The sequence below is a fragment of the Arabidopsis lyrata genome, assembly GCF_000004255.2.
Source record: "Arabidopsis lyrata subsp. lyrata unplaced genomic scaffold ARALYscaffold_4, whole genome shotgun sequence".
Taxonomy (NCBI): Eukaryota; Viridiplantae; Streptophyta; class Magnoliopsida; order Brassicales; family Brassicaceae; genus Arabidopsis; species Arabidopsis lyrata.
Genome location: NW_003302552.1, coordinates 11,924,521 through 11,936,585, shown reverse-complemented (window position 1 = coordinate 11,936,585; position 12,065 = coordinate 11,924,521). Strand labels below are relative to the sequence as shown.

Sequence of the window (12,065 nt, the reverse complement as noted above, 5' to 3'; positions counted from 1 at the left end):
GATATACAGACCAAATCTCTATGAATCAAGGCGTCGTGAATCAAATGCACTACAATTTATTTCATTTTTTTCAATTAAAGTATAAAATTTATTTGATACGAAATAAATGATGTATGTGTTTCCTGATTATTCTTTGGTGTCCCATCTTCCCTAAAAAAACTGAAAGGTCCTTTTGTGTTTTATCCTATTTTTTCATCTAAAAAACTTGTCCAGGAACTTCATCGTATTATGAACTTGGTCATAATATGTATACATAAATTATCATGACAAATTATACAGATAAACAATGAATGCGACTATAATGTGAATAAATCTTGCAAACCCATGAAAAATCTAAGAAAAGATGAATTAGAGAGTTTTGAACGAAATAATGTGAAAGGTAAACGAAAGCATGCATGTTTTCAACAAGAGTCAAGCATTAAACATGTCGTCTCGATTGGTATTAAAATTTAACATACTTTAAATAATATAAGATGGCGTTTCACATGACGATTAAGATGGCGTGTAACATATCTGTACGAAATCATAACGCAGTTATAATAATGTCATCAACTATATATAGGTGCCATCGGTAAACATCTACTAGAATAATAGAAAAAAATGTAAAGAATGAAAAAAAGAAGAAAAAGATAAGTAGAGCAAATAAGAAGATTTGATAATTATTAAAATATTTATTATTTTTAAAATATCAAGTTTATTTTTGAAGACACAAATCACAAAATAAAAAAAATAAAAAAAATCAAATTGTTGTTAAGATAAGATAAAATACTTGTTTATAATTAAAGTTAAGAAAGAAAACTTTTGCATTTGTCCTCCCTTTCCCTCTCTTTAAATGGATACTAGTTTTACTCTCTCTTCCTCTCATTTCCACCTAGAATGTAGGGAAAAAATTTCCCAACCCTTTTTTTTTACTGGTTAAAAATAAATGGATCCAGTAGAATTTTGTTCTTTCTTTATAAAAACAATCAGATCCTATATATTTCTATTACATCCAAAAAAATTTCTTAGGTCAAGAACAATTCTCTCTTCCTATCTTAAAATGGATAAATCATCAATACGGTGTTTCTTTTTTGTAGTTCTCACCATCTTCGGCACCACCATTGTTTCATGTTCGAGTGCTGCAAAACAAGATAGAGAAGTTGGTAAGCTATACGAGTGATCCTGATTCATTTTTCCTACAATATATATATGGCTTAGAAGTTTTTCTTTTTGCATTTTAAAAACTATATATTATATGATATGGATGGATATAGAGGATGAAAGTGAATTCAGCTACGAGTTGAACAAAGAAAACGGGCCAGCGAAATGGGGAAAACTGAAACCGGAATGGAAAATGTGCGGAAAAGGAGAGATGCAATCTCCAATTGATCTTATGAACAAAAGAGTTAAACTTGTTTCTCATCTTGGAAAGCTAACTAGAAACTACAAACCTTCTAATGCCACTCTCAAGAATAGAGGCCATGACATGATGGTATATATTATTTACCCATATTATATATCCCTAATTTATAAGTTTTCATAATTTTATATATTTATTTATTTTGTCGCAGCTGAAATTTGGAGAAGAAGGGTCAGCAGGAAGTATTAAAATCAATGGAACTGAATATAAACTCCTACAGCTTCATTGGCATTCTCCCTCTGAACATACTATCAACGGTAGAAGGTACAAAAAAAGCATTAGTCACATGTAACATTCTATTTATACACTAATTAATATGAAGTAGTTTCTGTTTATATATCAATAGTTGATTTATATAAACATCATTTTCTTGTAAAATAATGTCACATGCATGTATATGAATAAAGGTTAACAAAATTCCATCATTTTCAAAAACAACAATGTTCTTACAATGGAAAACATGACTTATTACTTATTGGTAATTCTTTGAATATGGTAAATGATAAATGGCAGGTTTGCTCTCGAGCTGCATATGGTTCACGAAAGCAAGAACGGAAGTATGGCTGTAGTCACAGTGCTCTACAAAATCGGAAAGCCAGACTCTTTTCTCGGATTGGTATAAATTGCCACAACTATATATGAGTTATTAAGCTTTTAGTTTGCTAAATAATAGATTTTTTAACCAAATTTTTTGTTTTTGTTTTGGTTAGTTGGAACATAAAATGGCGGCGATTACAGATCAAAATGACGCCAAGAAAAATGTAGTAATGATAGATCCAAGTAAAATTAAGATTGAGAGCAGAAACTATTATAGATATATTGGATCACTTACCACTCCTCCATGTACGCAAAATGTTACATGGACCATTATTAGAACGGTATAATTATTTTAATTATCCTGCTATCGTTATTTACCGTTTTCTTTTGTTATTTACATGGACCAATAGATTCTTGTGTTTGTTTTTTCCGTACGACCATTATATCTTTTAATTCATAATTTCTTTGTGTGATTTGTAGACAAGGACTGTGACGAAGAGCCAAGTGAATCTACTCCGAGTGGCTGTTCATGATGTGAGTTTCATATAAATAATGATTCATGAATTCTACAGACTACAATACGAAAATTGAATGTTTACAAATTCTTTTTTGCAGGATTCAAATTCAAATGCAAGGCCGGTTCAACCTACAAATAAGCGTGAGATACACTTATACAGACCAAAATCTTTATGATTATGTAATTTTCCTTCTATTTTTACAGTAAAGAATGTAAATATTAGGGAAAGTGTGGTGTATAATCAAATAAAAATTGATAATTTGTTAACTAACCAAAAAAAATTGGTTAGGGACAGGGTATTCCTTGTATAAACTATAATATATACAAAATTATCCGTCCTCTTACCCTTATTACACACGAATGATGCTTTTTTTTTTAATTGTCCTTTGTCTTTTTCATTTTCTAAAATTCATTAGTTCCATTTTCCATGTATATCCCTTAACGTTTCCATGCATTGTCAACTCTAGTATATATATGTATATATATATATATATATATATATATATATATATATATATATATATATATATATATATCACCTAAAAGTGTATTTTTCATTTTAGCTCCATTAACAATTACTTAAAACAAAAAATTTGGAGAACATATACATTTTCTTTTTTTGTTTTTGTTAAAAACGAACATATACATTTTGCTATAACGATATGATATATAATTTCCATTAAAAAGAATAAAAACCCCCAAAAAATGTAAAACTAAGTAATAAAATGTTAAAATCCCCATGTCATGATATCGAAATTGGACAAAGTTGACAAATAAGGACATTTAACAATTACGACAAAAAAATCCAGAAAGTTATATATATATATATACGTGCATGAATGAAGAGCATTGCATTGTGTCTCAAAACCATTCGATATCAATGTCTCTTGGAACCACCACAATGATCGTTCTTTTTCTTCAAATCATTACATGTTTTCTCTTCACCGCCACTGCCTCATCACCTCACGGCTTCACCATTGACTTGATCCAGCGTCGTTCGAATTCATCTTCTTCTCGACTGTCCAAAAATCAGTTGCTCGGAGCATCACCTTACGCCGACACTGTCTTTGATTACAGCATCTATCTAATGAGACTACAACTCGGTACTCCTCCTTTCGAGATCGTAGCAGAGATAGACACAGGAAGTGACCTTATATGGACACAATGTATGCCTTGTCCTAACTGCTACACACAATTCGCTCCTATATTCGACCCTTCTAAATCTTCAACCTTCAAAGAAAAAAGATGCCATGGGAACTCTTGTCCTTACGAGATTATCTACGCGGACGAAAGCTATTCCACGGGAATCTTGGCAACCGAGACGGTCACAATCCAGTCCACTTCAGGAGAGCCCTTTGTGATGGCTGAAACATCCATTGGGTGTGGCCTCAACAACTCAAACCTCATGACACCAGGGTATGCAGCGAGTTCTTCGGGCATTGTTGGTCTAAACATGGGACCTTCGTCGCTTATCTCTCAGATGGACTTGCCCATCCCAGGTCTTATATCTTACTGCTTTTCTAGTCAAGGAACTAGTAAGATCAATTTTGGAACAAATGCTGTTGTGGCAGGAGATGGGACGGTAGCAGCCGATATGTTTATCAAGAAAGATCAACCTTTCTATTACCTAAACCTAGACGCGGTCAGCGTTGGGGACAAACGCATTGAGACATTGGGGACACCGTTTCATGCCCAAGACGGGAACATTTTTATAGACTCTGGAACCACTTACACGTACTTACCTACGAGCTACTGCAACCTAGTGAGGGAGGCAGTGGCGGCAAGTGTTGTGGCAGCGAATCAAGTACCTGACCCGAGCAGTGAGAACTTGCTTTGCTACAATTGGGACACCATGGAGATCTTTCCGGTGATCACATTGCATTTTGCTGGCGGTGCGGATCTTGTCTTGGATAAGTACAATATGTATGTCGAAACGATAACGGGAGGAACCTTTTGTCTAGCTATTGGGTGTGTTGATCCGTCAATGCCTGCTATCTTTGGGAATAGAGCGCATAACAATTTATTGGTGGGTTATGATTCTTCAACATTAGTGATTTCTTTTAGTCCCACTAATTGTTCTGCACTATGGAGTTGAAGAAACAACACCCCAAGCGAGTCTCTTTTCTACATTTTTAAGTTTAGTTTGGTTTTTATTATATTTGTCCTTTTGATAAAAGCATAAAACATTGATATTTTTTTATGATTAATTAATATGCGAATGTGTACACAACATGCATTATTCATATTCTAATGTGTCTCTTATACTTTATTTTTATTTTTATTTATAATCCAGTTTTCACAATCTGCTCTAGTCTCAAGTTTTCTAGAGTTACTTGTCTTTCAACTTCTTTTAAAATATCCATTTTGCAAAACTCAGAACTTAACGTAAAAAGCTCTATGGAATGCTGTGTTTTTGAATAGCATTCATGTGAGCCATGGCCCATGACGAGAGCGTATCCAATAGATGTCTCCAAGTCCAAACTCCCCAAAGTTGAGTTTCTATGTTCACAAACTCTCAAAAGTTGGATTTTTTTTTTATTAATAATCCAACTTTTGAGAGACGGTCACGATCCATATCTACTTCAGGGGAACCTTTTGTATTGGCCGAGACCACCATTGGCTGTTCAGGGTTCGGGGTAAACCACCCGAGTGTTCGGGCGTTGTTGGTCTAGATTGGGATTCTATATCGCTCGTCTCTCAGATGGGTGAGAATTTCCTAGGTCTCTTCTCTTACTGCTTAGCTGGAATCTCAAGTTTTTTTTCTGGAGTTTTGTAACTTGGTCTATCAACTCTTCTAATAGTCCATTTTTTTCTCAGTGCATATAGATAAACATGACCAAAGAAATCACAAATATTGCAGAACACAGAATTTTACCTAAAAATACATGCGAGCCATATTAGTGATTTCAGAACAAGTTTTAGCCTCTCACAGCTTGAACGGTAGCAATCATGTGAGCCATCACGAGAGCATATCGAACAGCGGTGTGTTGTGGAGTGTAGTTGTCTCCAAGTCCAAACTCCACAAAGTTGAGATCTATGTTCACAAACTTACCCGGCAACGACCTTTTAGCCAGAGCTTCATTCCATATCTCCAAGAACTCCTCCATCACTTTTTGTGCCTTTTCCATTGATGATATAGGAAGATACTCCACCTGCAATGATACACACACAGCCTTTAGTTACAAGTTACAACACACAAACTCCAAAATTGAGATTACAAGAAACAAGACAAACTGGATTTAAAAAACTTCAAGATGCATCAAATAGGATCAAGGATCATCACCAAAAGAAAATGGCTCCAAGTACCTTTTTGGTGATTAGATTAGCGCATTAAGACAATCAAGATTTAAAAACACGAGGATTTCATCATCATTGAGATTACACGTAACAAGACTAAAGAAACTTGTAGATGCATAGTCAACATTGTTCAATTTTCATCATCTGTCTTAACATAGGATCATCACCAAAAGAGATTACAAGAAACTCTCTTAACACGAAAAATCTGTATAAAATAAGATTTTCATGTTCTAAATGCATCACCATTGTTCAATGTTCATCACCTCTGTCATAAATATTGCAAATAGCACCAAAAGAGATTAGAAGAAAATCTGTTAACAATATACAATCTAGAACACGGACTTTATAAACTAAATGCATCAAACATTGTTATGCACCTGTCTCATCGTTCAAGCTCTAACATTCAAACAGCATCAATGATCATCACCAAAAGACAGATTACAGGAAATCCATTCCCAAGACATTGTTCTAGATGCATCAAATTGTTCAATTCTCATAATCTGTCTTAACATTGTAACTAAGCATCATCACCAAAAGGGCATAAAGATTACAAGAAAACTCCGTTAACAAGACAATCTGGAACAAGGATTTCAATAATCTATCTGCATCAAACATTGTTACTCATCTATCTCAATTAGCTCAAAAGCACTAACATTGTAAATTCCATCGAGGATCATCACCAAAAGAGAATACAAGAAACTCTGTTAACAAGAACATTGTTCTATATGCAACAACAATTGTTTACTTTTCATCATCTATCTTAACATTGTAACTATAAAGGATCATCACCAAAAGAGCAAGGAGATAACAAGCAAACTCTGTCAACAATGACAATCTGAACCAAGGATTTTCATCAACTAAGTGCATCAAACATTGATTATCCACATCTCGCAATTTCTCAAGCTCTAAACATTGTAAATAGCATCAAGGATCATCACCAAAAGGTATTATTACACTAAACTCTGTTTCTAGATGTATCAACATTGTTCACTTTTCATCATCTATCCTAACATTGTAACTAAGCATCAAGCATCATCACCAAAAGGGCAAGGAGATTACGAGAAAACTCCGCTAACAAGACAAAAACAACGATTTCATCATGTAGATTGCTCAAGCTCTAACATTGCAAATAGCATCAAGAATCATCATCATCATCACCAAATCAAAACCAAAAGGGCATGTAGATAACAAGAAAAAGCTCGAAACTTTATTACCTCCATAACAATTCCTCTAACATTCTCAGAATGAGTAGGAACAACTTTACCAACTCTCAACCTAAAATCACCAAGCTGATACTGAAACCCATCAAAGTAAAGCGCAACTTTCGATTTATAAGACTGAAGCTTCTCCATAATCAATTGAATCGAAGAATCAGCTTCCAACACAATCCTCTGCGACCTGATAATAAAATAGTACTTATTCGGCTGATCAGCAAGTGAAATCCCTAGAAAATCACGAGGAAACTCCGATTGATTCGCTTGGTCTCGTAACATGGGTTTGTAATAGTTGAGAGTAGCTTTCCATCTTCCTTCTTTGACGCCATTGATGCTCTCCACACATTGTGTTACTTCGTTTAGGATTTGGCTGCTTACTGTTGATCCTTGGTTTGGTTGCCAATGTAAAACCCTAGAAAAAAAACCAAAACCCAGAGACGAGAATCGGAAGATTAATCAGAAAAGGAACGAAAGATTCGAGATTTTGAAGATTCAAAACGAAATCGGATCAAAGCTTTACCATTTCACTGGCATTGTTGTTGAGGGAGAAAGACCGAAACAATGGCTGGAAAGCCGCTTTTGGAGAAAAAAAATGCTGGAATGTCACCTTCCTATTTTTATTTTCTTTTACAATTTTTTTATAAGTCAAAAGCTAAGGAAATGTCCAAAAGCCCTTTTAAAAGGTTAACAATTACAAAACCTAACATGAAATTCACTATCTCAACAACCAAACACTCTCAATCGTTCTCCTCCTCTACTTCCAGATCCTGTTGCTTTCTTTTGCCAATCGTTTGTTTCCAAAATCAACAAAAAAAAAAAATGGCGAGACTTTTCGTTTCTATCCCTATGTAACCCACACAAATAAGCTTCTCTGTGTCTTCTTCTCAGCCACTATTCTCGTGGCCGGTGAACAATTTCCCCGATGGTGTAGCCGGAAGATTATGTCTTAGACAGAGAATCAGAGACTGTTCCGTGGTGAAGCGAGCAGGGCCTAGTACGAGCATCTACTTGCTCGCGTTCGCAAATTCTTGCTACTTTTGTCGCCGCCACTGTCTTCACTTCAATCAAAATCGCTGATAAACTCGACGAAGATTTCCTTGAGGATGTAAGATCACCGTTTCCAAAAACAATTCCTTCAATCTTTGTCATATCTAATTCAGATTCGAATTTCGTCTAGTTGTTTAGTGTTAACATTGCTTTAGGTCTAGTTTGGCTCAATGCTAGTTATAGGATTTGAGGTACATAGAAGGTAATTTTAATTTCTAGAACAAGAAACGTTCGAAGAATTTGGGGAAAACAGTGAACAAATGAATTATTAGCACTAACTTTTGAATTTGGGTTGACTTGGTTCAGTTTGGTTAAAGTTGTTGAATTTATGGCATCCTTAGAAAGTAAGAGAAAATCACATCCTCTTAGAGTCCATTTTGCATTCTAGTAGAATTGGATTTCTTTGATAAATAACATACAATGTTCGGCCTAAAGTGTTGCTGAGCAGAGTCTCTAACACATGGCAAAGTAAGGAACTTATTCTGATCCCTGTAAAAATCTTGTGTCCGTAAGGGGGAATGGATCGAAACATGGTTCTTGTATCTAGCCTGATAATCATGTATCATCCATACATGCTGCTAATGCTGGTAATATCACTTTATACCATATGTGTTAACATCTTTTACACTTGTTTGTTTCATTTGTTTGCTATAAGCTTTGTTTGTTGCTTTTGTTTAGGTGTTGTAAATGCTTTAAACTTGATTAAGGATATCAAAGAAAAATAATCTAGGGAAGTGATTCATAGGTTCTGATTTGTTTAGAAAGTATAAAACTTTTTAGCGTGAATCTGTTGGTTATGAAGTTTTGATTTCCGACATGAGGAAGTAGATTACATTAGTTTCTGGATGGGATTTGATCCGTGTGAAAATCTCTTAGGCACTCAGTAGGAATCAAGAAGTCAGGACTAAGTCCCATTCATGCTTGTCTTAAGTCAGCAATGGTTTCAGTTTTTCCCTTAGTCTAGGACCTTTGTCTAGGCTTCTTGTTTCATTCCTTCATCTGCTTGAGTTGGCTGGTTTTGGCTTTGCAGTGTTGCTCTGTCAAAGATAGAGAAGAAGTGGAAGGAAGAGCTTGATCAAGAACTGTAAAGAAAGCGAACAAGTCAAGTCTTTTTTGTGACAATCATGATTGTACACTGCACGTACTTGTGGTCTTCACGATTCTAGATCAATAATCAACTCGTTGACTTGTAGTATATGTTGTTGCAGAGATCATGCGCCAAGCAGGTTTGGTATCATCCCCAAGAGACCGAGGCTTGAGCCGACCGAGAGAGGTCGAGATTTACATCTCCAAGATTGCACATGACTTATGTTTTTGTATTTCATTTGTGTATTTTGTTGTGTTGTGGATCTTAAACATATGACTTCATGTTTTTGTAAACAAAAAAAATATTTAGATTATATTTATGTTCAATTGCTTTTGTAGGTATAACTGGTCTATTTAGGTACAACTACGTGTATGAGTTACACATAAGAAAGTACAACTAGATCACTTAAGTACAACTGAAACAATTAAAAATAACCTTTTTAAAAAATAAAAAATAATATTATTTGATATTAAAATAAATTTTAAAAAAGTATAAAAAATTAAAAAAAATAAAAATTAAATATAACCCACGTAAGCATGATTTTGGCGGCGGGATATTAATTTAAAATCATCACACGTGTTGTAAAGTGGGCCAAAGACAGCGGGATATTCTTTAAAAATTGTTTGTTATAAACGTAGTTGTACAGTTGTACTCACATATTCATAGTTGGACTTTGGCGATTTTTGCGTATTTTCAGTTGGACTTTAATAAAAATTAGTAATTTTAAGTTGGACACATGTTGTTACACTATTAATTATTATTTAAGAAGTTTTCATAATACAATTTGTACGAAATCATAATTTTCACCTATTTTGCATCAAAAGAAGTGATCACCTACAAAGTGTTCCTTGTACTATAAGGAGTGTTTCATATGAAAACAATAGTATGCACTAGGAAAATGATAAATTCAAGTTTTATTTATTTAAAATTGTTTCTTTTTAGTTCAACATGTTTTTGGAATCCTTGTTAACTCTAATTTATCGGTTTTTCATATTTGTTGAATACACATACGGATACATTTATGGTCTTAGTTGTACCTTGTCAAAACCTAATTATACCCAGTTGAACATAGTTGTACGAATACGACAAGTACATATACTGATACATATATGGTTATAGTTATAGTTTTAGCTGTACCCAATATATTTATGGTTTTAGTTGTACTAGTCGGTCCTAGTTGTACCAGTCGAATCTAGTTGTACCCAGTTGGTTGTAAAACAAATACAAATGATTTTTAGTCATCAAATATTCTTTTAATTAATATCATTTATCTTCCACAGGGGCAATGAATTTGGTTCTATTAATCACTGTTAGTGTTGCACAATAAAACGATAAACTAAAGACACCTTGAGAATCTTTAACCACAGAAAAAACTTCTATATAAATATGCGAACATGAAGTCTACTTAAAATTATTTTCTTAATTTTAGAAGGGAAAGCAAGAGAGCATGTCAAAAAACCCTAGCACTAGCAGAACCTAAATCTACTTGCATAAGAACTCAAAAAAGTCATCAAAAACACCGTCATCAGACGACGAGAGTGGAGCTATGGCAGCCAAAACCTTTGCCTTTTCGTCCAACAGTTGAGCTTCGAGGTCTGAACACTTTCGCTTCACCTTCTCCAAATGAGCTTCGAGCCTTGAACACTTCAGCTTCAAATCCTTCAACTCTTCCTCAATTTCTTTTCTCCCGAGTCTCACCAGCTTCCTCTTTCTTTTTATTTTCTATCACTTGATCAAGTTTCTTCTTCAACCAATCTAACTTAAATCCATAATCAGTCAGGGATTCCAGCCTAACATAGTAGCAAATCAGATTTTGCCTTACACACATTACAATGATGGCAAGAGACAATTATAAGCAATGACTTACAGATTGAATTTATTACAAGACTAAATTATGAATTTTGAGGTAAAATTTGCCATAAGAATTCATGATTACGAAATTAACAGTTCTCGTTCCCAATATCGAATCCCACCACACTCATCTAAACGTATCAACAAGAGATCTTAGATATAAGTTATAAACGCATAATAAATTCTTCCTCTTCGAAGAGAAATCAAATCAAACGAGAAGAAGGACAAAAGATGAAGAGGACTATACAATTAACAGAAACTTCGAATCGTTGATGCAAAACCTCTAATAACTGAGAGAGCGTTGTCCTCGTTGGAGCGGTGGTGGTTGTTGTTGATATCCATGATTCCATGGCGGAAGATTGAGAAACTAAGAAATAATCTCTTAGTTTCATCAATGACAGAGGAGAGAGGAGAACAAACTAATTGCAAGGATGAGACGCCAGAAACGGTGGGCGGCGAGATCGGCGAAGTGAGCTCTGGTTTGTTGGGAGGGGAGAATCGGAGGTGAGGATGCGAACAAATTTTTTTTTGCTTTTTTATTTTTTTTGGTTTTAATTTCTAATAGTTAATTAAATAAAAATATTCATTAAGGACAAAATAGAAATAACACATATTAGAGTGGTATACAGACTCCAAAATGGCAGGCCAGATTAATATTTTCGGTTCAGTGGCAAATAAGCCTCTGTCTCAGAAAGACCAACACTGTTCTCTTTTCAAATCTTTAAAAGGGAGAAAATCTTACTTTTTGTTTGTTCATAGTTTCCGATTGAGATCGGATAATAAACTCCGGTTATCGGATTTATTTTACGGAGATGTCCGGATTTTTTAAGGTTTGGTCGCCTTTTCTCTAATTTTTTTGTTTGCAATCGATGGATTCTCCATTATTTTATTGTCGGCTTAACGTTTCTTTTAGGGAAAACTACATTTTTAACCTTCAAAGCATGAGTGGGTGTGGAAGCCCCTTTGACCCATTGGTTGAACAAGAGTTAATTGATGCTTCTACACCCAGAGGTCTGGGGGCAGTATCCCAGATACTGCGATTTATTAATAAATTTGCAGATTATTGGAGGCAAGTGTGCAGGAGATCTCCAGCGATGTACAATTATGGCCGTTCGC

The 12,065-nt window shown here is 34.6% G+C and overlaps 3 protein-coding genes and 1 long non-coding RNA gene across 6 annotated transcripts; 3 read left to right on the top strand and 1 right to left on the bottom strand.

Annotated features, from left to right (window-relative positions):
- Window positions 1-827: 827 nt before the first annotated feature.
- LOC110229117 (alpha carbonic anhydrase 2-like) lies at window positions 828-2,808 on the top strand. The gene is made up of 7 exons (XM_021028149.1): window positions 828-1,142; window positions 1,254-1,471; window positions 1,551-1,663; window positions 1,913-2,015; window positions 2,110-2,277; window positions 2,417-2,470; window positions 2,552-2,808. Exons 1-7 carry the CDS (start codon window positions 926-928, stop codon window positions 2,627-2,629), a joined length of 951 nt encoding a protein of 316 aa, XP_020883808.1. The 5' UTR covers window positions 828-925; the 3' UTR covers window positions 2,630-2,808.
- Window positions 2,809-3,132: 324 nt separating this feature from the next.
- Window positions 3,133-4,755, top strand: LOC9315177 (aspartic proteinase CDR1). Of its 2 annotated transcripts, XM_021028145.1 has the most exons (2): window positions 3,133-3,952; window positions 4,025-4,755. In XM_021028145.1, exons 1-2 carry the CDS (start codon window positions 3,289-3,291, stop codon window positions 4,546-4,548), a joined length of 1,188 nt encoding a protein of 395 aa, XP_020883804.1. In that variant the 5' UTR covers window positions 3,133-3,288; the 3' UTR covers window positions 4,549-4,755. The 2 variants fall into 2 exon arrangements, with proteins under 2 accessions (XP_020883804.1, XP_002880941.2); XM_002880895.2 differs by having other exon boundaries at window positions 3,133-4,755.
- Window positions 4,756-5,234: 479 nt separating this feature from the next.
- LOC9315176 (mediator of RNA polymerase II transcription subunit 20a) lies at window positions 5,235-11,809 on the bottom strand. Of its 2 annotated transcripts, XM_021028150.1 has the most exons (4): window positions 11,648-11,809; window positions 7,485-7,519; window positions 6,965-7,376; window positions 5,235-5,605 (listed from the first exon to the last, which is right to left on the bottom strand). In XM_021028150.1, exons 2-4 carry the CDS (start codon window positions 7,496-7,498, stop codon window positions 5,372-5,374), a joined length of 660 nt encoding a protein of 219 aa, XP_020883809.1. In that variant the 5' UTR covers window positions 7,499-7,519; window positions 11,648-11,809; the 3' UTR covers window positions 5,235-5,371. The 2 variants fall into 2 exon arrangements, with proteins under 2 accessions (XP_020883809.1, XP_020883810.1); XM_021028151.1 differs by lacking the exon at window positions 11,648-11,809 and having other exon boundaries at window positions 7,485-7,583.
- On the top strand, window positions 7,636-9,424 carry LOC110229121. The gene is made up of 2 exons (XR_002332555.1): window positions 7,636-8,069; window positions 9,042-9,424. It is a non-coding gene; the product is annotated as an uncharacterized LOC110229121 (long non-coding RNA).
- Window positions 11,810-12,065: the final 256 nt, after the last annotated feature.